Raw genomic sequence first — 27,366 nt, 5'->3', positions numbered from 1 at the left:
ATACGAAGCATGGATAAACGAAAGGCGACCGAGCAGGAGGACAATGATGGTTGCGCTTCCAGAAAGGGGCTCATTATGTAAATACACCTCCGGTGCTCTGTTTTCCCCTTAGACTGGCGTCACGCGTTGTTGGAGCTCTACTCAAATAAGACTATAGCCGCTCCAGTGGCTCGGGTCATTCGTCGGGCGATTTGCTTGCGCTGCCTCTAGAGCCCGTATATATCCCGCTTGTACTGTCATTTAGAGAGCGTATTTATAATAATCTCTTCCCCGCTGTACACGCTACATATATATATATATATATATATATATATATATATATATATATATATATATATATATATATATATATATATATATATATATATATCGCATCAACCCTGCTTTCCTTTTTCGTTCTACCTGTATGAACCCGACTTGTCGTCTGCTACACGAAGGTGAAGGCAACCTCTGAGGCCGTTCTCTCATCTCTCCAGGCATCGCACCGCTGGAGAGCAAGCTACCACTGCGACATGCGGGAACATGTCACGGTGAAACAACTCTCTAATCCTGCCCGCTTGAGTGAAGAAGGAGACTTTATTTTTTCTTGAAGAGAAAGCTGGGGCCTATACAAAACGAAAACAGATGCGTCCTTTGAAAAGGGGGAGGGGGGTGGGGTGAGCTGTCATGCATGCAACAATTTGTTGTTACCTCGCGTGACGCCGGTAATTATAAAGCTCACCGCCGAAGCACGGTCCCCTTAGAAGACTTCTGAGGCGACCTTCCAGGTGCAAGCTCGTTCTGAACTGGGATGAGTAATAATAACAGTACTAGGGGAAGGCCCGTCCGCTATGTTCAAGAAAAGAAAAGTGCTTGCCTCTTCTAAAAGCCTGCACGCTTGCAATCAGTCGGTCCAGTCTGTTATGGAAGCAGCAGCAGCTGCTGATCTCAGTCGCCGTCATTCAGATTATTTTGACCTAAACTCGACTTTTCATGGACGCGTGACGCTTCCATGCAGGGGACTTGACCTCATTCGCGCCGCCTGTTTCGTGTATTTTGATCTAGACGGTTTCCGGTGCACAAAACGGTCACGGTACTGAACAAGTCCAAGCAATGCCTTTGTCGATGTACCATAGCTACAAAGAGCAGACCGGGCAATAAAAAGAACTAAAAAGAATAGATGCAATGACTAGAAAGCCAGGGTCCGTACTTGATAAGGAATCTTCTGCCTTTTTGCGATTGGAAGGTGCGACTTGTGACGCCATGACTGGAAGCTAAACGAGTAATGTCTTTCGCCGGCCGCAGTATCGGTGCTGATCAGTGCCAAGAAAGCGAAAGAAAGGAATTGTGAAAATAATTTTTTTACGAGATGGGGGGACCAGGTTTGGTAGCATTCTAATTCTGTTCCTCTTTGTGGTGGAAAGCCTTGACAACACGCGCTGCGACTGACGACGAGATGGCTTCGCCGCTTCGCGAAACTGAGACCTTGCATCAGTTGTTGCGCAATATCGCCTACCGTTGTCGTCAATGAAACACCTGCTCTTTCGCTACGATAAAAAGAGCAGACGAAGTTTGTTTCCCGAGGAGATTGATGGAAGAAGTTCGTGGCCGCAGCATAATACTATTTCGATGCATGAATACTGACAAACAGACGACAGAAGCTGCGCAACTGTAGACTGCAATCACAGAGGAGGCACGTGTAGTGTACGCCTTGGTACGCCACATGCCTTGCAGGGAGCCTCAACTCCCATGTTTTGCACTCTTCAAGCTGCTCTCTGCCCTTCGAAATCAGCGCCGATAACGCCCGTCTGAGAAGCTGACAAGGCGGACGCAGATACGAGACTTCCGGCACCGAGGCCTTAGGAGAAAGTGTGTGTGCACAGTGACAGGCGGCCGAGTAAGTTCTTCGGCGACAAGAAAGGCGCTGCATGAAACTCACTCTTCGTTTAAAACAGCCTGAGGCAGTTGTTGCTTTAGTATACGCTTTTTAACGAGGCCCTGGAACATGTGGCACTATACAGAACTCGTCGGGGTTCGTGTGTATAGAGATTTGTTTGGCGCAGCAGAGACTGCAGTCAGATACAACTCAGGAAAGCAGCGGCTTTTCCCCGTCAAAGGACCCCTCTTCCAGCCAATGGCGTCGGCCGATTCTCAAGACCCTGCCAGCGTGACAATGCAGGGAGCGGCGGCACAATGGAGAGAGGAGTCTATCCCCAACCATAGAGAGAAGGGACTGTCCCCTTTCATCTACCACTGCCTGCATTGTCACGCTAGCAAGCTCATAAGAATTGGCCGTCGCCATTGGCTGGAAGGGAGTCCTTTGACGGGGGAAAAGCCGCTTCATTCTTGAGTTGTATCCGACTATAGCGTATACTATAGATCTATACCGGACTAGCTGGGTGTCTGCTGCGATCGCACAGCTAGGACTGTTCAACAAGGCTTATTTCGCAAATTGCGTGCATATTGTGGCGCAAGATTCTCTATGAGAGCAGACTGAAACATGTCTACAAAGATTTCTGCATGGTTGACTGTATGCACGTGGAATCTGTTATTGTTTGTTGTTAAGCTTTGCGAAGTGCAGCATGACGCAGCTGTTCGTTTCACTTTGTACCGCCTTTCCTTTCCGGCCGTGATCTTTATTTCTATTCCTTTCGCGCTTGCCTCTCCGGCCGACGCCATTTTCCTTGTGGCCGGTTACTCCTCCCTTATGATATGTACACTGAGAGACAGGTCGATGACAGGCAATTGCAACTCTGCGGTGAGTCCACTTTTGTTTCTGGGTTCACCCTCGCACGATTTCAGTCGGCGTCACCTGCTACTAGGCCGGAAAAGTGAGTCGCCGCGGTTCGCCGTCTGTACTACCGCCTGCAGCGCCGTCTTCTGCGCGCCGTTGACACTAATAGTCGGCAGGTGGACAGGCTGACGTCAGTAAAAGCACACTTTCTCTTTCGGGACACGTATTTCAGTCTGGCCTCGATCAAGGCGGATGAGGGGCCAGTAGAAAGGCGGGGGGGGGGGGGAAGGGGGTTAGAAAGCGATCCGAGACACGCGACCAACGCGATGCCGTCACGCGGCTTTCTTCGAGACAAGAGATGGCGGCAAAAGGAAACAAACAGCCCGTCACAGGGGTCCCTTCCCGCGACTAGACCGCCATTAAAAGGGCTGACACAACCGCGAAAGCAGCAAGGAAGAAAAAGAAGCAACTAAGAGACATTTGGGCGAAGGAACCGGTCCCTGCATCGACAGCGCGTCCGCAGAGCGCCGGAGACGGCGGCGGCGTCGTCTGCTACAAGCGCGTTCGCTCGCAGACGACGACCGACCGACGGGGCGACAAGCAGACGACGCCGCAGTTCGTAACAACGGTGGGCCAATCAGCGTTGCGCGTGGCGCGCGCGCGCGCGGCGGGGCGCCGCCATCTTTGATGCCTCGACGACGCCAATTAGGCCTAGCACTACGAAGGGTGGCTGGCGGCCGGGTGAGGGTCGAAGGATGAATTGGGCAAAGAAAAAAACCCGTTCCGCTGGCTGGCGGGTCTTGTAGAGGTCCGCTCGACGTTATGATTATTTTTCTTTTTTGCAGACGCGTGCTGCGGACAAACTTGGTGTCGCCCGCACGCGTCCTCTCTCCCTCACCGGGGGTGCTCAATTAGCGGTCTCGCGTGGCGGCCTGTCTTGTCTTGGCGACGTCTTCGCTCGCCTTTCAATTGCTTCCGGTAACGGCATGACGGCGACGTCTGCTGGCACACTCCCAGGGCGTCGGCTGTGGCAATGCAACAAAGGCGCAGCAGCACTGCTGCCTCTATTCCTAGCTTGACGCTGGTTCCGGACGTTACGTTGGGTTCCGGTCGGCCTTGGCTTTCCTGATTGGCTCGCTTTACGTATTACATTGGCCGTGCACTTCGGATGAGAAGTCGCCAGCGAACGGACGTGTTAAACTCCTCAGCAAGGCCGTTTCTCTTTATATTGAGGGCTCAGCGCTAACGGTGTTTGTTGGACTCCTGCCCCCACCCCCTTTTCTTCATATCCTTCCCAAGGGCGTCTGCTTGCTTCTAATTACGAAAGCACAGCGACGCGCCATATCAACGTTTCGAAGGCGTTGCTAGCCGTAGCGCCTAAGGAAAAAAAGAGTTGAAAGCAAAAACACGCGACGGCTTTCTTAGAAAGGGAGAACGCCGAGTCGTCAGCCTTTTCGTGTTTTATCTCTCGGCCGTCGAAGGCGCGGGCTTGAGTAACACACCCACGTACGCGCAGGACATCTACGTTATGCATGCATTGCTTAACGAGGGCGTGCTCATTGCGAGAGTGACAAAATGCAAATGAGTCGTCGTCGGGGCGTCTTGCTTCTGTTCGACTGGTGGAGCCGCGCCCTCTGGCAGGGCCAGCACGAAGTTGTGACTCTTAACGTAGAACTGCTTAGTACTGCTGTGGGAACCTGTCTGTACTTTGGGCACCGCCTGAACGCACATCTGATCACACACCGTAACCCCGGTTAAGAGATGTTGAACGCAGTGAAGTACGTCTTATACGTCGAGTTACTCCTGATGCTCCACGCATCACGAGTTACTCCGATGCTTCACGCAAACCAGTATAGGGTTCTTGTTCGGGGTTGGTACGTCTGGAGTAGTGCTTTCGTATTTAAAGTAGGTGTTTAGCCCGGTTTTCTTGTGTAAAATTTCTTGCTTAGGGTCCTTCTCCCCGTAGATCCGCCACTGGTTCTTATGGAGCTCTGTCTTTATTGATTGTTTAGCCATAGATGGGTGCACTGAATAGTCCAGCTACTAGCTAAATATGCTCTCGGTTGACACTTATGCAACTTAACCTCACCTGCTTCCACTGCGATGAGGACGTTTTCAAATCGTGAAGACGTCCCTGACAAATGTATCCCAGTACCTGGGGTCTCTGAATAAGTGTTTTACTCTCTCTCTGATAAAGCCGTAGTACTGTAAACGTATGCGAAAAGACCTTCAGCTGGGGATCTTTAACGTGCACTGACATCGCAGAGCACACGGGCGCCTTAGCGTTTTTATGGAGGAAAAACGCTAAGGCGCCCGTGTGCTGTGCGATATCAGTCCACGTTAAAGATCCCCAGGTGGTCGAAATTATTCCGGAGCCCTCCACTACGGCCCCTCTTCCTTTCTTCTTTCACTCCCTCCTTTATCCCTTCCCTTACGGCGCAGTTCAGGTGTCCAACGATATATGAGACATACTGCGCCATTTTCTTTCCCCCAAAAAAAGCAATTGTATATTATATATGCATAATGTATGTTGTGATCAAACGACAGCGTCGGCATATCCCTTTAACAGTGGCCTCTCTTCCGTCATTCGCAGCGGCCTGCGGTCTTCGGACACGTCGCGGTCTTCATCCTCGCAGCGGTGGCTCAAGTCTCGCTCCGTAGTGCCCGTGTACTTGCGCTGTGACCAGGGCCGGGTCACGTGGAAGTACCCTCGGGGAGCTCTGCGCGTGCTGCTGCGGCTGGGCGGAACCGGAAGCGGTGGCTCTCCGCGCGACTTCCGGGCGTGCGTCAAGATCGACGCCAACTCGACCGGGGCCGCCGTCCACTTGGAGGGCCACCGGAGGCTCATCCCCATCTTCAAGGTGAGCACAGCTAGCACATGCAGCGCCGCCCTGCATTGTCTGTACTGTCACGCTAGCAGGTTCATGAAAATCGGCCGACGCCACTGGCTCCAATGGGATCCTTTGGCGGGGAAAGGCCGCTTTTTTCTTGACTTGTATCCGACTGTAGAAGGCAGTACTGCACAACGCCGGTGGCCTTTACACATCCGCCTTATCAAGTTTTCCGCATATTTCTCTGGTGCTATACACCAAACCCTGACTGATCCTCTTCCGTGTGCATGTGCCATAGGACCCTGAGGTTAGCAACAATGATATCAACAAGGCGTTGCCTGAGAAGATGTGTCTTGTGACCTTGCAGCAGGGCCAGTCTCGGGGAGTCAGCGAAGACGGCGAGGTGCGTCGGTGCTTCACATCGTACGGGGGTCAAGTGGCACTGTTCCTCGAGGCCACGCCCGAAGCCAACCACCTGCTGAGCAGGGACACCTTCCGCCTCTGGTACCACCTCACGCCCGTCATGTCGCAGCGGGACCTCGACGACGACCTGGCCGGTGAGTCTTGTTTTTGTCCGTTTGGTTTTCCCTTTTTCTGGCTGTTTATATTGCCTGCGTGTGTAGTACGTCTTCCTTTCGCGTTCAATTAGCCTCTGCGTTGGATGGCGTCGCGGGCGCTTCCCACGGCCAGTGCCAAGCCCACTTTCACAGCGGGCTTTCTAGGAGCCACTTTGCTGTGTCGTGGGACTTCCTCGTCCCTGCGTCGGTCATGAGCTGGCAATAGTGGCATGCGCTGTAGATCTCGTGCAGGGGATGAGTGGTGAGGCAAGGGTGTCCAGGCCACGATAACCGAGGCAATGGGGAAGAGTTTTCTGGTTTTCGTGTGTCAGGGGGGGGCGGGGGGTTTGCATCAAACAGCGGGCAGAATTTCGCAACCTGTTTTCTCTGGGGAGTTTTGCAGCTGTCGCTTAGTTTAAGAGATCTCAGAACCTATTGGTTACGCTTCAGCCGAGGAGTCATACAGCCAGATGTGAAGTGGTGGTGGTAAGGAATTTATCTGTACGAATATTGTGACTCCATGTCTTTATCGCGAGTACTTCGCCTCCTACAACCTGGACGCAATGCAACCCCCAAGGGCCCTATGGACGTACCTAGCAGATGCGTTGCCTTTTCAATGTCTCCTCCCGCTCACTGCCAGTTCATGTCTTTTCAAACGACAAAAATTATCCTTTCTTCCCACTGTGCGCCTTCCATCATTCTTTTCATCGTTTGGTTGACGCCGCGCGAAAGGCTGTCAACGCTGCGGCTGCTCCTAGTTCTCCTAGGTGAGCGTACGTGCGCGGCTGAATGCCGGACCACCAGGAAGATGATGAAGAGGGGAGAGGAGGAAAAAGAAGAGCCATAAGCAGACAAAGACGTCAGCTGAGTGCACCAGGCGAAGAAAATGAAAAGAACCGCGTGCGCGTGTGTGGCCAGAGGGCGCGCGCAGCGACTGACTTGCGACGGCGGTGCTGGGCGCCACGTTAGTCCTAGCTGTGAAAGGGAGGTCTGTCTCTGTTTGGGGCGGGCGTAGCTAACAAAAAAGAAAAGAATGGGGCGACGTCTGTTGGAGGGCACGCGCTGCAAGTTTATCTTGCTTTTTGTTCCGTTCGTCGCCTACCTTTTCTTCTGGCGAGCACGTGCAGAGCACCGTCGTCTGCGGTGTATTTCTTTATTCTTTCTTTTTGGTACGCTTGCTTCATTCTTCGCTCCTTCTTACGACGGCTTTCGGAGATTGGGGCAGGCTTGACGGGCGGGGGAGGCTAGGCTCAGCCCGAGCAGCGAGGCCCGATCTCCGCCATCCCCACCGCACAGCGACGGGGGAAAAGCTGCGTGGATGAGCGAGGTGGTTGCTCGGTGGTGCGGTGCTGGGGTCGGCGGCGGCGGGAGGGATTTGCTTCTTCGGCGCGCGTGGCCCGGCCAGGCTGGTGTGGAGGATCGCATAAGCGTCCGCATCCCATAACATGCGCGAAGCAGCCAAACAACTGCGGCGGAAAAGAAGGGAGACGAAGAAAGGCCACGGAGGTGGCGGCGTCTGCAAGGGCGTCGGTCGTCGTTCAAGTCGGCGGCGGCGTTGCTGATGCGAGTTTTTTAGGAGCCCCCCCCCCCTTCTTTCTGCTCGGTGCGGCGGCGTTGGGGGTCAGCTGTGTTTTTGTGGGGGCGCGGCGGTGGTTGGTGGAGAGGGCGGCGGCAACCCGACTGGTCTTCTTGCTGCGGCCCGACGGGACGGTGCGTTTGGTGGGCCGGTTGGGATTTGCCCCGCGCACCACCTTATACCCGCGCGCGCGACCATTGAAGCGTGTGCTTACTGCCTCGTTCATCTTGACTCGGGTGTGGATCCCGCGAAGCGACGGCGCGCCTACTATAAGCGTCAGTTTTTTTTTTTTTGTTGCCTCTGCCATTTTGTTGTGGTTCCTGGCCGTTTCTTCGTGACATCGATATTCATCCGTTGGTCGCGGTAGTTGTGTTGTTGAAAACAAAAAAAAAGATAGTGAACCGCAGCGGTGCGAAGTGGTTGAGCATCCGCCTCGCATCGGGGAGGTGCGGGGTTCGATCCCCAGTACCGCTGGTTCACACCGAGGAGACAATGGGTACAAGTTTTCCCCTGGCCTGGTGATTAGCTTTGTTGGGGTCAAATGTTTGGGAAATGGGTCTTTGACCCCACCTCGAATAGACAAAAATGCCTTGTGACATATAGCGCTCTTTGGCCACATGTAAATGCCCTAGCGCCATAAAAATTCATCATCATCATCATCAGTAAAAAAACGGTGGCAGGCTCCGCCGATGTGCAGTTCGACCAGTGACTGTATTTCTCGTTTTGAAGGTCCAATGCTAACGAGACGGAATTTTTATCCAAGCCTTGTCTACAGTGGGGAACAATTCAACAACGAAGCGCCTGTTCCACTGCAAAGAACCTCCTTCCAGCCGATGGCGTCGGCCTATCCTCATGCACCTGCTAGCCTGGCGATGCAGGGAAATGACTATCCCCGACCATGGATGGGGAAGACTGTCCTCTTTCATCTGTCACTCCCAGCATTGTCACGCTAACAGTGTCATGAGAATAGGCCGATGCCATTGACTGGAAGGGGGTCCTATGCCAGTCATGTTCGGGCCATCATATTGCAGGCTGTCTCGGCACTGTAATGTCATGAACGCTGCGGATAATAGCGACTCATGTTGTCGTGGGTCCACTGCTGTCACTCGAACTTGGGATCTCCTGGCCAGCTTCGCCAGTGGTCCCGTCACTATGCAAGTGAGATAAACGGTGGAGTCAGCAGAGCGTCAAGTCCAGCTAGTGAGAGCTTCGTTCTAGAACTGTGTGAATCTTAAAGCATCAGCGCCATCTTGTGGACGATTACAGCCGTAAAGCCTTCGCGAAAGTGAAGTTGTATATAGTCTGTTGAGGTGATCCCAAACTTCACCAGGATGGGTTTTACGTTTGGAATTGTATTGGTTTTTGCGTGTTTATGGCGCCCATTTTGCGCCGTGGGACGTTGAAAATGTGTTCGGAATATGGAGGGGGAAGGGGGGGGGGGGGGGGGTCAGTCAGATACTTTTGACATCGACTGTGCACCAGAGGGACCTGGGCTCATAAGTGCGAGAAACGACTGTAGTCAATTAAGGTCTTGAAAAATCATTCAATGACAACGTTTAAGAGCTAATTAGTGGGTAAGTCCTTAGAGAGCAAACTCCAGTTACTGGTATCCTAGCAGAAATAAAGAAAATGCAGTGGATTTCAGCGGGAACTGCAACGCGAAGGGAATTTAACTGATGGTCGCTTGGGCTAACGGAGTGGACTCCCAAGGGCAGGCAAACGTAGTAGCTAGGTGGTGAAAGTTAGGTGGGAATTTCTCCTTCTGCAGAGAATTTAATACGTGAAATTTCGTGAAAAGGGAATTTTTTATGGCGTTTCAGGGAGTTTTATTTTAAACTGACCGAGTTTTCAAGCTGTTGCGGGGAGAACGGCTTGAAGTAGAGGATTTAGGATCTAACTGAGGAAATTTTCAGTAATATCATAATGGGAAATCCCCCGCCGTGGTGGCTCAGTGGTTAGGGCGCTCGACTACTGATCAGGAGTTCCCGGGTTCGAACCCGACCGCGGCGGCTGCGTTTTTATGGAGGAAAAACGCTAAGGCGCCCGTGTGCTGTGCGATGTCAGTGCACGTTAAAGATCCCCAGGTGGTCGAAATTATTCCGGAGCCCTCCACTACGGCACCTCTCTCTTCCTTTCTTCTTTTACTCCCTCCTTTACCCTTCCCTTACGGCGCGGTTCAGTTGTCCAAAGATATATGAGACAGATACTGCGCCATTTCCTTTCCCCCAAAAACCAATTATTATTATTATTACAGAGTTTCAGGGAGTTTTATTTTAGACTGACCGAGTTTTCAAGGTGTTGCAGGGAAAAGGGCTTGAAGGAGGAAATTTAGGGTCTAACTGAGGAAATTTTCGGTAATATCATAATAGGACATCACTGGGTTAACTGGAGATCAGTGCAGTAGGTGCTTGCCCTGTTGTGGACATAGTTGGGCTGATGATGGTGGTGAATGTCGCAGTCCTTGCGTCAGGGACCATTTGATTGCAGGGTTCGCCAGCCTGACAAACTTAACTCGAAAACATTCACTTTGATGATAGAATGGGCTTCCGCTAAAATACCAAGCAGGAGCTGTAGGAACACTGAAGAGCGAATTTTTTCTTCAGCAACTACTCAGAAACAGTATTGCCGAGATTATCGGTCCTCATTCAATGAAATCATGTACAAGCGCAGAAAACAGGGACAAAGAAGGACTGGACAACACGAGCGCTTGTGTTGGCCAGTCCTTCTTTGTCCCTGTTTTTTTTTTTTTGCGCTTGTACGTGATTGCAATGCACCAGTTCGCCAAAAGGCCTGTGCTCATTCAATGACTTGGTACAAAGAAAAATGAAGCCAGGGCTCGTTACTCATTTCACCTTAGGCGTAATTGCTGGTTGCCTGCTGTTGAATGAACTGTTCCCTTTAGTATTGCTCGGGACTGTACGTGGTCTCGACGACAGACTGACATTTTTCATTCCCCAAGTTGTTTACGATTAGGGGTTAAATTGAGCAATTCAGAGCCTCCGGATTCGACGATTTCCTCACTGCTGAACCGCGCACAGAACCGAAGGCCTTTGCACATCTTCTCCGTCAGAAAGAGCGGAGTGCCTTGACCCCGATAGACGGCGAAGCACTGCGCGTACGTACACTCGTCGATCACCGGCTCTGCGAATCGTCGTCTTTGGTCCCGCCGGGGCGCTTACGCAACCAAAAACGAACAACAACGACAAAAGTGGCGCGTGCTTCTTCCGCAGAGACCGCGGCCGGTCTTGTCTCGGCTTGGCTCCTTCGGCGCAGCCTTGGCTTCACCTCTTCGTTCGCTTGCGGTTGATCGCTCAGCGCCCGGAGAAACCAACCGGTTTGCCGCTTGGTCGGTCGTCGGCGGGCCCCAGATTTGGAGGTGGAAGTGGTTTGGAGGGTTGGAGGCGCCGGTGGGGAGGGGGGATTTGCTGTTGCGGCGTCGGCGGAGCCTGCGGAGCAGGCTTTACTGGTCGTCCGTCGTCAATCCGCTGCGCTTTAGGGCCGGCGTGCCTTGGAGTGTTGCCATTACTTTCTTGTTTCTAATGCTTTTCGCTGAGGCCTGCCGCACTCCCGATGTCCCGCGGTTACACCATGCGTGTATAAGAAGGCTTCGCGGAGGGGCGCGTCGCTCTTTGAGGTTGTACGCCGTGAAGGAGGGGGGTTAGGCTGGGTGAATAAGAATGCCGCCGCAATCGGTGTGACCTTTAATGCGCCCGTCGGTGTATAAAGAAAGCTCCGAGAGGAAGAAGGAGGGTTTGTTGCAGGCACCGAAAGGTGTTGTAGTATGGTCGAAAGAAGCAATTTTCACGCTTGGCCGGCGCTTGCCGCGGGGTTCGTGTCTCTTTTCGGTACACTTTGTGCTTGTAGATGTGTGAGCCTCGCTTGGTTAGTCAACCCAAGCGTGAAACTAAGCGCCGGGTTTATAGTTTTCTGGGTGAGCGGCTGGTGTGAGCGGCACCGTTTAGAGCGCGGAGCTTCGTTCGTCGGTGGATCGAGATTTCATGGCGATATAGGGTAAGTTAGGTGTGGGGAAAAAAGCTCTAAAACACTGTGGATAGTGCCGAGTAGAACTAAACCACGATTCTGTAGCTTTCAGGTCACTGAGATACGCCAATTGAGGGACATTCGAACGATATTGGTTGAGCGGCGCTACAGGTGTGGTCCCTAGAACCATTGTGGTCCGCCGTCTTGGTCTGACAGTGACGCCGTCTGCCGCGAACTACGCGAAACAAGAGTTCCGTTGGCTGGCGTGTCGAGAGGATTCCAAAAAGACGATAACTTCGGCCAATGCGAAGAATTTCACGGGCGGCAGCCCACAGAAGCGTAGTGCGCAGTTGCTGCCTAGTGCGATGTATTTGTGGCGCCATCTTTGAGCGCGCTGTGTTCTGTTTCTGTAGATGGCTTGCATGTCACAGCCGGCATTAAGGTGGTGGACCACGTTTAAGATCCAGAGGGCACAACGGAACAGGCGGGGACAAGTGGATTAGGAGCGCGCGTTGACTTCCACCGTGATCCTATAGTAACCAATATGGCGGTCGCTTTGACGTTGGTGCGAGCCATCTGTATACCGCGTACTAGCGTTCCTGTAAATGCTCTAGCAGGAACTAGTGTTCCGTGCATGCTCGTTACCTGTATAGGAACAGTGTATTCGTGAAGTTCCTCTGTGTGCTCGCTCCATGTACATGAGCAGTCCAGTAATGTGCACAGGAATTGGTTTTCTGGGGAAAGGAAATGGCGCAGTATCTGTCTCATATATCGCTGGACACCTGAACCGCGCCGTAAGGGAAGGGATAAAGGAGGGAGTGAAAGAAGAAAGGAAGAAGAGGTGCCGTAGTGGAGGGCTCCGGAAGAATTTCGACCACCTGGGGATCTTTAACGTGCACTGACATCGCACAGCACACGGGCGCCTTAGCGTTTTTTTTTTCCTCCATAAAAACGCAGCCGCCGCGGTCGGGACAGGAACATACAGGGATTATGCAGGAATATATACGAACATTGTTCCGGGCGATCGGCAGTTTTGGCGGCCGCTTTCAGGCGCCTCTTACCGTTCTGCAAACTCTCTGCAGTGCTTGTCCTTGTCGCTGGTTCTGCTCCCACGGTGTCTTCTACATGGAAACATTTGCGTGCCACGGGCGATGCTGAGCCAAGTTCCCGCGCGCCGGTCCATCCTGGAAGCGGCAGCGGAGGAAATTTCCTTGCCGACGCAGTCTCCTCCTATCTCGATCGGTTGTCGACCGGGGGGGGCCCTCCTTTGCTGGGTCGCCTGCACATAGCGTAAACAGCCGGCGGCAAGGTCCCTCCGCTGGCAGCTATGCGACCATCAGTCTACGATCTCCGTTGGTGGTACTGTGGCTCAGCGCGTCCGCTGGACATTCCTTCGTGCCTGAGGCGTCGCGCTTCAATGTGCCCGACGCTAGCGTACGGGGGCCTGTGTATAGCAGGTCGCCGATATAGTCGCGGAAACCGGCGCGTGTTACCGATGATCAGGTTACGGTACGGCTTCGGGCGCATGAAGATGACGCACGCAATTTAACCAAATATGGTACAGATATGTAGCCTCTACAATTTAAGAACATTTTTTTTTTAATTTCAACAGTAGAAGAGGCCTTTGTACAGCAGCGGCGGTGACTAGACTTGCAATGATATCCTGTCGGGAACATAAGTTGCGTATACCGTGTCAGCTTCAAATGAACTGCATCGCAGCGCCATTTTGTGGCGTTTTTGGTAAACAGGAGCGCCACGGATCAAAACAAGGAGTCTTAGATGCATACAGATAAAGAGAGAAAAATTATTTTCCAATAAATGACGTTGCCGGAGCTGCAGGTGGAGTCCTTAGTCCGGGGCCCCAATTTCTCGTGCCACCGCTTCCACTCGAGTCACCAACTGACGCTGGGTCTCAGTAGTCGGGTTCGACAGCACTGCTTCCCGCTGCTGTGTGGTTGCGTTTCGTATAGGTGGAAGTGCTCTCATTTCTGGGCACTTCCATGTTACGGTTGAACCTCGTTATAACAAAATATTGGATGTAACGAAGGAATGATGGTTCCCCTCGGCAGCTCGGTCAAGACGGGATATAAGGAAGCTACGGATACAACGAAGTAATCGCCGGGCCCCTTCAAAGTTTCGTTATAGCGAGGTTCAGTTGTATATGCAACCGCAGCGTTCGCCCACGTCGTCAACATTCAACGAGAGCTTCCTTGGGAAGGCAGTGGCCCGAAAAATAACCGAGGAACGGCATTTCTCGCGGGCGCATATGGGAACGCTCCTCCGCTCTGCTTGCAGCGTGTGCGCTGATACCGTGCCGAATCAGCGGAGCGTGACGGGGCACTTGCGCATCCGCTGGCAGCTTGGAGGACCCAGCCTTGCTCCCTTCCTTTTGCTGCTGCTGCAATGGTGTGTTGTAGTAAAGCATTGTGGAGCACGCGATGCTCATGCATGTTCTGGGGCACCCGTATACGAGGCGCGTGCCGCGGCCGAGTTTTCTTTCTTTCTTTCTTTCTTTCCTTCTTTCTTTCTTTCTTTCTTTCTTTCTTTCTTTCTTGTCGTTGTTCGTACTAAATGATGCGCGTTGTGTTGGTACGAAATTAAGGCTTGTAGCTTCTCATGTAACGAGACTGTTAGGAAGAGTCTTTCCTTTGCCTTGATTGTTGACAAAGTTTTCTCGCTCGCTCACTTTCATGTTTCGTTCTTTCTTCCCTCCTTTCGTACTTTCTGCTTTCTTCATTCCTTTCCGTGCGTCACTCTTCTTCTCTCCTATTCCTCTCTTTATTTTCACTTGTTAAATTGAATTGAAAATTGTTTTTTTCTTCAAACAATTAATGCCCTTTAAAATGCTCTCTTGCTTATGTCGACAAAAAATATGGCGGGGCAGCCTAGAAAGAATGTAGACAATTAAGCCCCTGCCTGCTTATGTCGACAGCCGGATGCTCGAGTGTTATTGAAACAACACGCGAAGCGATGTTTATAAGAGACGTCTTCCGAGGGCCGCCGCGGTGGCTCAGTGGTTATGGCGATGGGCTGCTGATCCGAAATACGCGGGTTCGATCCCGACCTCGGTGGTCGCATTTCGATGGGGGCGAAATTCCAGAGGCCCGTGTACTGTGCGATGTCAGCGCACGTTAACGAACCCCAGGTTGTCAAAGCTGTCCAGAGCCCTCCACTACGACGTTCCTCATAGCAGCTGAGTCGCTTTGAGACGTTACCCTTACAAAAACTTCTTTAGACAGTCTATAGACTGTCCATAGACTTCTATCTATAATGTCTAAACCATAGAGAACAGTCTGTGGCATTAGAAATCACATAGACAGTCTATAGATCTATATATTAATGGCCATGCACTTGACTTTTTTCTATACACAGTCTACAGACTATGAGTAGACAATAAGAAACATCTATAGGAAGGCAATAGAGTCTATAAGAAGTCTATGTACTGTCTATGCACCATTTTATAGGATTAAACCCCTAAAAACAAAACCCGAACCATCCAAAGTTACCTGTCCACTGCGACGGACGAATAACTAAAAACAACAGACTCCTGATTCCGCCCAGACGGCGGAGCCAGGCATACGGAGCTTCTCTGGGGTTCTCGGGTAACTATGCACAGAGCAAGGTCCAATAGAGGACGCGCGCCAGTCTGCGGTTTCGACTGTCCGAGCACAAAGTGGGGAGGGGGTGACGAGGTATAAAATAAGTGGCACTCTCGCAGCAACCTCTCCATTTTCTCTCTCTGTCTCTCTTTCTGCTGCTTGTGATCGCACCTCGTGATGCCACGAGTGCCGAGTCAGCTGAGGGCCTGGCTAGCGGTCACCTTGCCGTCGCGCCATACATATCGACGCTGGGTTGAATTTCAGAGCAACGTCTCGCGTTGAGCCGTTCGCCATTCACTTTCGCCTTTTCATTTTCGGCCTTTAGATGGCGCCACAGTGGGTTTCGATGACGCGCGCGTGGAAGATGGACCCGCGGGCAGCAAACGAAGGGTGTCTCGGATGGCGCGCGCTGCTTCGGGATCATGTGACTCTACGACGCGCCTCGCTAGATTGCAAGGCTATCTGCGTGCTTAGCTCTCACGGGGTAGCCAGCAGTGTGGAATGCGGTTGGGACCGTGGGAGCGGAGAGCACTTTCGCCCACTATATTATCCGCTTTCCCGCCGGCGTTGTCTTCAAGGGGTGTTTGTGTTTGCCTGATAAAAACGCACGTCTCAAATATCTGATTCGTTATCCCTTTGAGTTCAGTTTGAAAAAAAAAAACAAATCTGCAGATAACAGTTTTGAAACGCTGGACACAATTACTGCGGAACTGTATTCCCGCCGACTGGCTGAACGCACCTTCATCATCATCAATTTATTTGTTTATTTGCGCTTAAGGGCACCTAACGAGGTGGGAAGGGGGTGGGCGCGAGAACAGACAGTAATCACGGACCACATAAAATAGACAAGTAATATAAGCGGACACAAGTAAAAGACAGTTGTGTGAACGCGTCGTAATAAACAAATGAACAAATAAAGAAAATGGCATGTTGCAGCAACTGCACGTTGACGCAATTTGCAGGAATTCCTATTGTGTGCTTCCTATTTGTCAATCATGCAGCCTTACCTGGATGACAGGAATAACCAGCTCTCCTACCTACGAAGCCATACATACAGATCATGCTTACAAATTCATGTCTGCTATTCATTCTAATCCAGGCGAATTGCAGTGCGTATACTTGAAAGTTGGAATTTTTTTTGTGTGTTTTTGAGGAGAGGAAATGACGCAGTGATGAAATCTAATGTCTGACGAAAACTCGTCTGGTCGGGTAGAAGATTCATGTATAAAGAAAGGAAAGGAACGCCGACCAAAGGTTGTTAAAACGAAGACGTTTCTGCTTCTATATGGAGGCCGAAACGTCTTCGTTTTAACAACAACCTTTGGTCGGCGTTCCTTTCCTTTCTTTATACATGAATGACGCAGTAACTGTCGCACATATCTCGGTGGAGAACCGAACTGCACCGTAAGGGAAGGTATAAAGGAAGGAGTGAAAGAAGAAAGGAAGAAAGAGGTGCCGTAGTGCAGGGCTCCGGAATAATTTCGACCACCCGGGGATCTTTAACGTGCACTGACATCGCACAGCAAACGGGCGCCTTTTGAGTCTCGCCTCCGTCGAAACGCGGCCGCCGGGGCCTGGTTCGAACCCGGGAACACTGGCTCAGTAGTGTGGTCGGGAAAGAAAAGTATGTTTTTTAGAGTGAATCTCTGCACTAGCACTCAGAGAGTAATGCGTTTTTATCTGCCAACGCTGCATCGGATACCACCAGAAGAGTTCCGGATTTGCTTCGACAAACGGCGGTTCTTTAACGTGCACGAAAACCACTGGTCTGTAACGTCAGAAAAGCTTGCACGTCAGCAGCTTCATAGTACGGTCTGCTAGTTTATATGATCATTTTTTTAATGAGCCCCGCCCGCTCTCATTGCCAAGTACTGCATCTCGCGCTCTGGCGTAGCATCATGATGCGATGTTATATACCGTTGTGTTCTGGATAAATGAAGCCAGTAACCAAGCAGGCAGTTATTTGATTTGTTTGGTTTATTGGTTTATGGGGGTATAACGTCCCAAAGCGACTCAGGCTATGAGGCACGCCGTAGTGAAGGGCTCCGGAAATTTCGACAACCTGGGGTTCTTTAACGTGCACTGACATAACACAGTACACGGGCCACTGGAATTTCGTCTCCATCAAAATTCGACCGCCGCGGCCGGGATCGAACCCGCGTCTTTCGGGTCAGCAGCCGAGCGTCATAACCACTCAGCCACCGTGGCAGCGCAAGCAGTTATTTGAATATAAGTTATTTGAATATATGGCATGTGGAGGGTATAGATACTTGTAAACATTTCTCCGCTCGCACCAGCTATAAGTTCTGAGAGAACTTTTCAGTGTTGGCGATAGCGATCGCCTGTACCCGCCGGGATGACAAAGCTTAAAAAAGCAAAAAAAAAGGGGGGGGGAGATTCGCTGCCAGTTTGAGCCGTAGCCATGGGAGAATCGTTCGTCGCGGCTGCGGAGAAGAATCTTCCTCTCGCGGCTGCCTTGTGATTTTTGGAGAGACCTTGGAGGTTCGCCCGGGCTGCAATCAGCCGATGCATTGACTTCGCCTTTCCCGGAGCCTAGCTGGGCCTCGCGCCGCTTTCTTCTACGCAAGCGCTGTATTAGCGAAGCCTCCATCGCGATACGATTCACCCCGTGGTCCAAGGACACGCACCTGTGAGAGGTGCAAGGGGCGGTCCAGCAGGGGATCGCGAAGACATGGGCGCAGGGAAGAGTTTACGCAAGCCTTCGGACAAAACCACAGAGCACGCCGATCTCTGTACGCGAGGGGCGTGTGTGGTATCAGAGGGGAGATACGATCCTCCGAAAAGGGAGAGGGTGTAGCACTTCCACCTTCCTCCTCTGGCGAACAGCGAACGAGTAGAGACCCACGACCGGCCAATCTGCTAGCCAGCATACGCGAACGGCCGAGTACCATGCAGCGAGTGGCGAAAACGCGGTTTACGATTTTAGCACGGCCGGACAGCCGTGCAGTCACTACGTTAACGCGTTGAAATTGATACCGTTACCATGCTTGTCTAGCCACATTTGGTTAACCACATTACGGTTACCTTGGTTAGAGTATTTACCTTACGACGCTGCTGAAACTCCAATAACAGCGCCCAGTGATATATGCCTTCTCACCAAGAAAGGTGCAGTACTGGTGATAGCTGCAAACTGGTGATGCACGAGCTGGTGATCAGGGGTCCTATACGTGTAAAGTCGCCGCTTTGCATGTCCACCTGTGTGTCGACCGAAGAAGGTACGCTTGAAAGGTACACAATCAATGCTTAAGACACCACTGAGGTACACAGTACTGCCGTACCGTACACTTTACACTGACCGTATAGATTTCATGATGCATCGCAAACTGGTCGGCGCCACCGCTCTGACATACGAGCAGCGTCGCGAATTTGACACGAAACCCTCATAGATCCCCCCTAATCCTGCACGGTTTCTTCAGTGAGGCGGAGGGTGTGTAATAACTCCATGTGTGACGCACGCGCTCGCGCGGCGCGGACGTGGGCGTTCGGAGAGATTTCCACCACGCAAGAGCTGTGCCCCCCCCTCCCTTCTCTGCCAGAGTCTCGCCCTTTCAAGGAGGGTGCAACAGGTCGTTCCTTGCTCGGAGGAGGCCGACCGGCTGGTCAGCCAGCGCAGCAAAAAGTGGCGGGGGCGGCAGGCCGCACGCACGCATCCTCTCCGCAAGACCGGACCGGGCCCGGCCGGGGTCAGAGGTCATGGCGGCTCGCCGTCACTCCCTCCCTGCCTCCGGACTAGGCCTAGCCGGCTGTGGAGGATATCAACCGCGCGCACGTTGGCGGAGGTGCGCGAACGTTGCTGCCTCAACGCGACAGGGTGGTGTATATATACGGTGTGCGGAGCATCTTATGCACACCTCCCCCCTCGCCGACCTATCGCCATCTTTCTCGCTCTCTACACAAGGCTCGCATGTGTGCGCCTGTTACCGGGTCGTTTGTCTCGCGCTCTTTTTATCTGCGCGCGCCCTCTATCTGCTGAGCACGGTTCGGTTTGGTCGTCTGCTTGCCCGCCTGCCTGCCTGTTGGTTCGTCGTCTGCTTGCTTGTGGACGTTTCGTCTGCTTTCTTTCCTCGGTTTTCGTCTGCCCCGTGGCCTCACCTCGACTGCTCTTGGACGCGCGCCTCTTGGGCGGGCTTTCCTTTTTTTGTTGTTGTTTTTACCGGCCCCTAGTTTGCATTGTCGCTCTGTTTGTGTCTGTCTGGCATCTTGTCGTCGGGCGGTGTCTTCGTTGCCCGTATCTGTCCTCAACCCCGTACCGCGTCTTCCTTATCTCTGCTATGCGCATACTCACGAGGCGCGCGCCCCCTACCGCGGCGTGTCTTCTCGTCTGCGTCATTCGTCTCCTGTAATGTATCTTTCTTTCGGCGCCATTTTGTTTCGTTTGTTTGCTGGTCGGTGTTGGTATGCTGTGCATATACGCGACACTTCCGCTTGACCAAATGAGCCACCCAAGATATCCGTTCCACTTTTTCTTCGTGTAAGAATCTTGCCCTCACTCTGTGGTAGTGGGATTCCTCGCCTCGCTGCCTGGTACTGCTTTGCACTTTCTCAGCTTTTTTTTAGCATTTTATTCCCTACTCACTGCTGTCAGCGGGAGTGGCGCTTTCAGCACCCTGAGCAACCTATACTTCTTGCTTTTTTCTGTTCCTTTCTTCTGTCTTTCTTCGTTTGTTTGTTCTTGTTTTTCCTTTCGTCTTCATTTTCTTCCTTTCTTTTTAATTCGATGGCGCTAGCCCTGTCAACTTTTGCTGTGGTGCGGCAGTTCATCCCGCTAGTAGTAGTAGCAATAAACATTTATTAAATTCTTGGTCAATACGCCGCTGCTTTTAAGGGCGATCATTGCGACTTGGCCTATAGTCTTAACTGCCTCGGGCTTCGCCAGTTTCAAAGTCTCATTTGCACCAGAGCGAGAGGAAGAGCTTTGTTGCGACGTACCCTGCTCCAAGTGACTTCCGCAACACCGTTTGTCTTTCAGAATATGCTTCCGAAAAACGAGCAAGCAGACCAGTCAGGCCGCTGAAGCTTACAGATTATCGCGCCAACTGCGGCTGAATAGATGAACGACCGAGTCCGGACTTTTTACGAGAGACCTGCGCGTGCACGGCTCTTCGTTGCTCAATGGGGACTGGCGCACATGCGCTATTCCTTGAAGACCTGTCTCGGGACGAGGCTTGTGACAAAGTTGCGCCTTTTTTATGCGAGGTCATTTGTCGGGAAACAGCGCCAAAACGGGACTTGACAGCTGGAGGTACCGGCGACAACCACCGTGGCCGCCAACCAGCTGATGATAAATTCTGCCAAGAGCGAACATACGGCCTTACGCGGAATAAATCATCGGATACTAGTCAGCGTTGGTAGAGCGCCATTCTCTCTGTCGACTGCCGTCATAGAGCTAAAAAAAAAAAAACGAGTTGTCAGAAAAGCAGCGGTCGCACTTCGAAAGCAGGTCTCCCTGCTTGTATGATTAACGAGCTTAGGTTTACAGGGTAGCATGCTACGCGAGCACTGGCTACGGAAAAGGACAAGAGTCTCCGCGTACCGTGATCGTATCTACACCGTGTCCGTTACGGCGTGCAGTGCTATTCTCCCGTAGATCTTGCGCCAAACTTCGGGCCTGAGCCGGTCTATCACCAAACAAACTGGATGCTTGCCACCCAAGCCAACTGCTCGCAATGGAAAGAGGAACCAAGCAGAAATGAGGGTACCGAAATCATTGAAGAGCAGCCGGCCGCGGCGGTGGTTGGAGTCCGGTCCCTCTGAACGGCCAGTCAGGGAGGGCTGAGCGAGCGGTTGTTCAGAACCTGTTCGCTCTCTCCCTCTCTTTTGCAGCGCGATCTTTCGCTGGCGCGCTGCGCGCTTTCCGAATCCTCCTTCTTGGCACACAAGGAGCATATATACGTGCGCACGAGTTTCCCGTTATTCTGCGCGGCATTCCATGTCTTGCTGCTTGGCCGATGACGAGAGCAGCTCGTCATCTGCATCGGTCTCCTGGAACTTTCACGCATCGCTGATTCAATCAAAGTAGTCAAGTGTCTTTAAATCATATTTAAAATCATCACTCACTTTCACTCGCTATAAACAAGTAATATAACAGTTGAACCTCGTTATAACGAAGTTTATGGGTCCTGGCGATTACTTCGTTACAGCCGAAACTTCGTTATAACCCGCATTGACCGAGCCTCCAAGGTGAACCGTCATTCCTTCGTTATATTCATTATTTCGGTATAAACCGTTTTGTTATAACGAGGTTCGACGGTATAACAACTCCGTGTGATTTGCTCCTTGTCTGCAAAGCTGTTGGCTGATTTCGTATGCGGGCTTTATTAGGACGCGTGTGGTCCATGAATAACAAGTGTTGTATACTGAGGAGTGCAAATTTAGATCGTGTTCGGCTCGCGAAAGAGAGCCTGACGACCCTCTTGTTCTCTTACCCTTTGTCCTCTCTGCGCCCGGTGCTTTTCATAAACGACTGCATTGTTCTGAACGACTCCTTAAGCACCATTTTGTTTTTGCCGTAAACGGCTTTCACTTTTGTGTCCCCTGCTGCGGCTCCTAATTGAAGTTACATCCACTAAAGTAAGTGGCTGACGCTTAATGAGGCATGGCAAGTTTACAGTCTTCACTGAGTCCTTGAGGCAGCTCAGACCGCACACCGGCCGCTTTCTATTGTGGCTGCATGGTTCTGTCTGCTTTTTTCTTCGTATTGTTGTTGTACATGTAAGACAGTATCGGACCAAGGCAGGAAATTTAAAGCTGGAAGAAAGGCAGACCTTTTGAGTCCCACGAAATAAAAAAAATTTGTCATCGACTGTCACAACTGCGTAAGAAGGAAGACTGTTCGTATCCTAGGAGGTTGCCTTTTTTTTTTGACCTCCGCAGCACCATTCGTCACTCAGAGCAGTCTTCCAGGGGAAAAAGAAAAGTAAACAGGCCGGTCAGTCCACTGCAACTTACCGATTGTCGCGTCCCCTTTGGATGAATAAAGGAACGACCGAGCCCTGGTTTATGTGTTTGCTCATAAGTGTGTCTCCACACGCGGCGCGCATCTAAACATAGAAACCGTTGTTTTCAGTGCTCTAAAAACAAAACGCTGGACTGCTTTCCTTGTTTTCATTTTCTAATAGTAAGCTTGTTTCGCATCACAATCGTGGCCTTTTTTTTTTTTGGGGGGGGGGGGGGGTGTATATGTTGAGGTGGCACACATTCACAACACAAAACAAAGAAACAGCGTAAACAATTACTTTAGGCGCACGTCACGACGCACAAGAGGAAGGGCAGCCGAACGAAAGAGGCCGTCACTGCAATGCTGGCTCTACCGACGAACGCGTCGTCGTCGCATCCCAATTCCCGCATTTTCGTATTCGGCGATGACAGTTATGACTCACGCTGTCCGAAGGGTTTACGAGCGCCAGGCCCATAACGCTGCCCGTAAAACCCGCCCAACAACTCCGCGCACCTCTATAACGCCCTGCTTGGCGGCGCCACTCGTATGCATACTACGCTTCGTTGACCGTTCCCATGAGCGGTGACGACGACATCAAAAGCGTTCATGACTCACTTCTTCCATGCATGCAAGCGGCTATTCGTAAGCGACGGTGGACTTTATGAGCAGAGGGGGGTGCGATGACAGGCAGGCAGACGAGGGAGGGCATGGTTGATGCGAAACACCCACAAACAACGCAGAAAAACTCGACCCGGATGCGTAGAGGGCGGCGCCTGGCGGCAAGACGGGGCCGCACCGCAGCAAAGCAGAAAACGAAAGTATATATACCGACACGCGGCGCGCGCGCGTCACGTCGGCGTCGCGGTCTCGTTTTCTCGCGGGATTAGGCGAGAAGAAAACAAGCACACGACTAGCGTCGGTCCGCGTAGCAGACGACAGCGCTGGCCCGTCGCGTGTCGCCGTTTTGTTCGTCTGCTCGCGGAGAGGGTGCAGTATGAAAGGGAGGTCACGTGAACACGGCACGTGACCACCATTCGTGCGTGGGCTCAATCGCTTGAAAACAAAGTGCTTTGAGCGCGCCATGTGACCCCATCCCTTTGTTCTCGGAGCGAGGGGAGGGGGGAGGGGGTGCGCACGGCCGGGACCCCTTGTTTAAGAGCGACGATAACGCAATTGAATCGCGAGGGTCGTGCAGTACAACGGCCGCTTTAGTCGCCAGTGGTTTGTCGCGCATGTCTGACACGTGACCACCGCTGACGTCATTCCGGGGTGGCGCGTGTGTTCATCCGGCCGTCTGCTGCTGCTGTCGAGACAGGAGAACGATTGCGTCACCTGATCACGCAACTAGAAAAATGCTAAAAACTCTTAAGAGGGGAATGGGACGACGGCAGGACAGGGTGGCTGGCCGGATGCCTGGTTATCTCTCTACACAACAAGTGGGGTAAAAAATTAACGCACCAAAAAATGCTTTTAACAATGCATTCAATTGAGTTGTAAAACTTTGTTGTGGGAATATCTCTTTAATAGGCTAGCAGAAATGTGCGCGTTGCACATGCATTTCCAGCGCCATGCAGGTTTAGAGCTTACTTGGGCATTCCATTTAATTTCCTCCCGGTGACGCAAAGTTTCGAGATAACCCAAGCTCAGGCCTTAAGTTAAACTTTACCTGATGGGGAATATCTTTACCTAAGCAGATATGTAACTAAAGCTTAGGAGAGCAACATCCGTGTGACTGCTTGGCAGTCATCGATAACTTTAAAAAAATTTAAATGAAGATTGTTTTTTTTTTTTGAAGGAAAGGAAATGGCGCAGTATAAGTCTCACATACCGGCGTACACCTGAACCGCGCCGTAAGGGAAGGGATAAAGGAGGGAGTGAAAGAAGAAAGGAAGATAGAGGTGCCGTAGTGGAGGGCTCGGGAATAATTTCGACCACCTAGGGATCTTTAACGTGCACTGACATCGCACAGCACACGAATTTAATGGATAGCTTTTGCGAACACTGCATCCACGTCTGTCAAACCTCCACGCAAATATATCTACGTCACTTGTGGTCCACACCACGGCTCCACTCCTTGTGTAAAACCGCTTGACCTGACTCGCGGATCTGGCGACGATGATAGCTGTCTGTACTGACGTACTATCGCGCTCAATATAACCTGCAAAGCGTCCGAAGTGAGCCAACTGAACACCAAATTTGCACAAACATTCAGCGTACCTATAGTTATTTGTAACTCCCATAAGTTTGCAGCACCACTGGGTAACCCCACTATTGCTTCGAGTACTCAGCTCCTTAAGCGAAAATACTTAAGCGAAAATACTCAGATACTTAAGCGAAAATAGCGCAAAAGACGAAGACAAGGAAAGAAAACAACAGGACCAGCGCTAACTCACAACTGAAGGTTTATTCACAGGAAGCAAGGAATATAAAGAGCGCAAACAAACAAGATAACTAAGCAAACTAACGTGTAGCTACGTGGAATCGAGTCTTTATCGCTATTTTCGCTTAAGTATGCATCACCAACTCGCCCGTCTTGTCATCGTGTTGAACTATAATACTGATCGCGATAGTACACGCAGCCGTAATCATCAGCGACCCTAATTCGCGAAAAGCACTCAGTGTCCAGAGAGGCGGTCAGGGACAAAGGTGGCGCCTGGCAGTGGACAGCAGAAGATGAAAAGAAGGTCGGAAGGAGGGCAGCGTCCGTCCTGTCGGCGGTTTTTCCGTCTTTAGTGCCGCTAATCACTTTCGAAGCCCGCACTAAGACGCACAAAGGACACGCCGAGAATTCTTGAGCGCTCGGCCGGCTAGGAAATGCGCCTCCCTAAACACTCGTAAAGATAGGAGCGCCCTATCCTCTTCTCGCGGCGAGTTCTGTAAGGTGTGGTTTCCGTTTTAACGACCGTCCCTAGAATGGCCGCCGCATTTGCCCTGTGGCGTCCCTCGCACTAATTGGGCGTCGTTTTTCAAAAGCCCTTGGTCCTGGTCGGGAGAGGCTTTTGAGGAAAGTTTTTCCCGCGTTTTGTGCCCCGACACGGAACTGACTGCTGCTTGGCCGCCATAACAAGGCGCCTTTTCTCTCGTTCGTCCCATTATTCTCCCCCCCCCCTCCCCCCAATCTCCAAGCGTGGTTCCCGTTCACTTCTGTTCCGTGAACGAAAGAGCAGGATACGCACCTTCTAGGGACCCTCCTCACAACCCTCCCCCTCCTCTAACTGCTGCCCAGTAAGGCCAGAAAGAAAGAAGAGAAAACGAAAAGAGAGGGACTGGTCCCGTGTGTTTTTCCCTCCACACTCTCAGTAGCTTCTGCGTGCACCCTGAATCAGGGTCGGTTGTCGTCTGCGTCGTCTCCCATGTCGTCTGCTTTCTCGGCCACCCTAGGCCTGATCTCTTCCTTCGTGCGCCTGCGGCCACCCAGCATGGCTTTTTTCCCAGCGTGATTTCTTTCTTTCTTTCTTGGTCTCCAGGGGTCTTGTTGTTGGCCCCTTCCCTCCTCCGTAAAGACGCAGCTGCGGTCCTTTTCTTGTGGTCTTCACGGTCACCCACGACAAAGCGACGGATCCGTCGTGACTTCGACAACCCCGACTTTTCCCAGCGCGCTTCTGCAAACTTCTTCGCCGCTGGACGTCGGTCCTCCTTTGTTGTCGACGAGGACACCGCGAAGACCTGTACCTCCACGTGTGGGCCCACTCGGTAAAGCGACGATTTTCACGCTTCAACAACAGACGCCCACCGGCGTGAGAGTGACGAAAAGATGTCCCTGTCTGCCGGCAGGCCTTCCCCACCACTCACCCCTTTCTTTCTGGAAGTCCGTAGTCCAGCGTACCCTTCCCATTATGATGTCCGAGGGCTAGAGTCACTGGAAGCTTTTCCATTGACTCTACCGAGGCCCGCCCTGCAGCGGTTCAACTCCCGCCCTTGCCTGCCTTAATTGGATTGGCAGCGTTTCAGGGTGGCCTTCTTTATAAGATGGCACGAGCCCGTCGTGTCGTGACGTTGAGGACTTGACAGGCCAATTTATTTTTCGTCCAGAGGCCAGCGGCCGTCCTTCGGTGTGTCGTTACCTTGAGTGACCGTCGTGTTCTTCGTGTGGGGTTAATGCGTGCTCTACGTCATCGATAAAGCGGCGTTTTGGCGAAGGAAACCTTCGACTGTATGGGCACGATGACGTGACAAGTGGCCCTTATGGTGTAGCGTTTGAATAGGGGAAGGGACGAGTGGCCAGAGCTGGCGAAAGTCAGCTAGAGTGATGATGTTAAGCAAAATTGGGATTGGACTGGATTAGATTTCGAGGAACAACATGACCTCACCTCTCCTAAAGCAGTGGATTCGACTTGGCTTGAGGCCGCGATGAAGCTGATGGTGATGTTAACGGTCCCATAAACTGATGATGGAGAATTCAATGAGGCATGACACGGCAGTTTTGACTTGTGCTGAATGTCATTATGAGGATTAGGTTTCATCAAGACAAATAATTTTTCTTTGCGTTTAGAAGGCAGGCAGGCAGATTGGGCCTATGATCTAGTTAACGAATCTTACTATGGAGATTTGCACTTCATTCTTTTTTTAAAGAATGATGACGTCCAAAACTGTCAAAGGAAAAGTCGCGCTGTTAACATTGGTATTGGTATATTGGTTAATGTTGGTAATATTGGTACTTGACCTAAACACACAAGAAGCCAAGCATGTAACGTTTAGTGCGCTGTTTCTTCGGTTTCAAAAGATGCTGGCATACATTTTCCAGTGTTGTTTCCTTCTGCGTAAAGACGCTGGTTAGATTGCCATTAGCTGCACTGCATGTTAACACCGAGTAAACCTTAGAACGGGAGACAAATGCTGCTCAGATTTTTGTGACGTGTAATCCATCACGCTTGTCCGGCGTTTACACGAGTTCTTGGTAGCTGCTCGCGACGGCTGCTAACACTTCCGCGGCCTTTTTTTCACCGGAAACGACTAATTTACCCAGTCAGAGGCTTCACCCGCAGTCAGGTCGAAATATTGGTGCAATCAACCATATGGCAACACTCGCTCGACACCCAAGTTTCTCGACAGGGAGCGGCGGTATGCCGCCTCCGGAGTGGTCGAAGCACGTTCGACCTTCTCAGTCACCCTCACAACAACAGCAACAAGAACAAAAAAAAGAAGACACAC

The 27,366-nt window shown here is 51.7% G+C and overlaps 1 protein-coding gene across 1 annotated transcript in view; it reads left to right on the top strand.

Annotated features, from left to right (window-relative positions):
• Positions 1-27,366, top strand: part of LOC144100935 (meteorin-like protein) — a 60,955-nt gene that overhangs the window by 7,921 nt on the left and 25,668 nt on the right. Inside the window, exons 2-3 of the mRNA XM_077633856.1 lie at positions 5,307-5,574; positions 5,912-6,101. Coding sequence (XP_077489982.1) covers positions 5,307-5,574; positions 5,912-6,101 — 458 coding nt within the window. The remainder of the gene's footprint in view (positions 1-5,306; positions 5,575-5,911; positions 6,102-27,366) is intronic.

Source organism: Amblyomma americanum, chromosome 8, assembly GCF_052857255.1.
Source record: "Amblyomma americanum isolate KBUSLIRL-KWMA chromosome 8, ASM5285725v1, whole genome shotgun sequence".
NCBI classification, from domain to species: domain Eukaryota; kingdom Metazoa; phylum Arthropoda; class Arachnida; order Ixodida; family Ixodidae; genus Amblyomma; species Amblyomma americanum.
The sequence above is the reverse complement of the archived record's forward strand: the minus strand, read 5'-3'. Positions and strand labels throughout refer to the sequence as shown.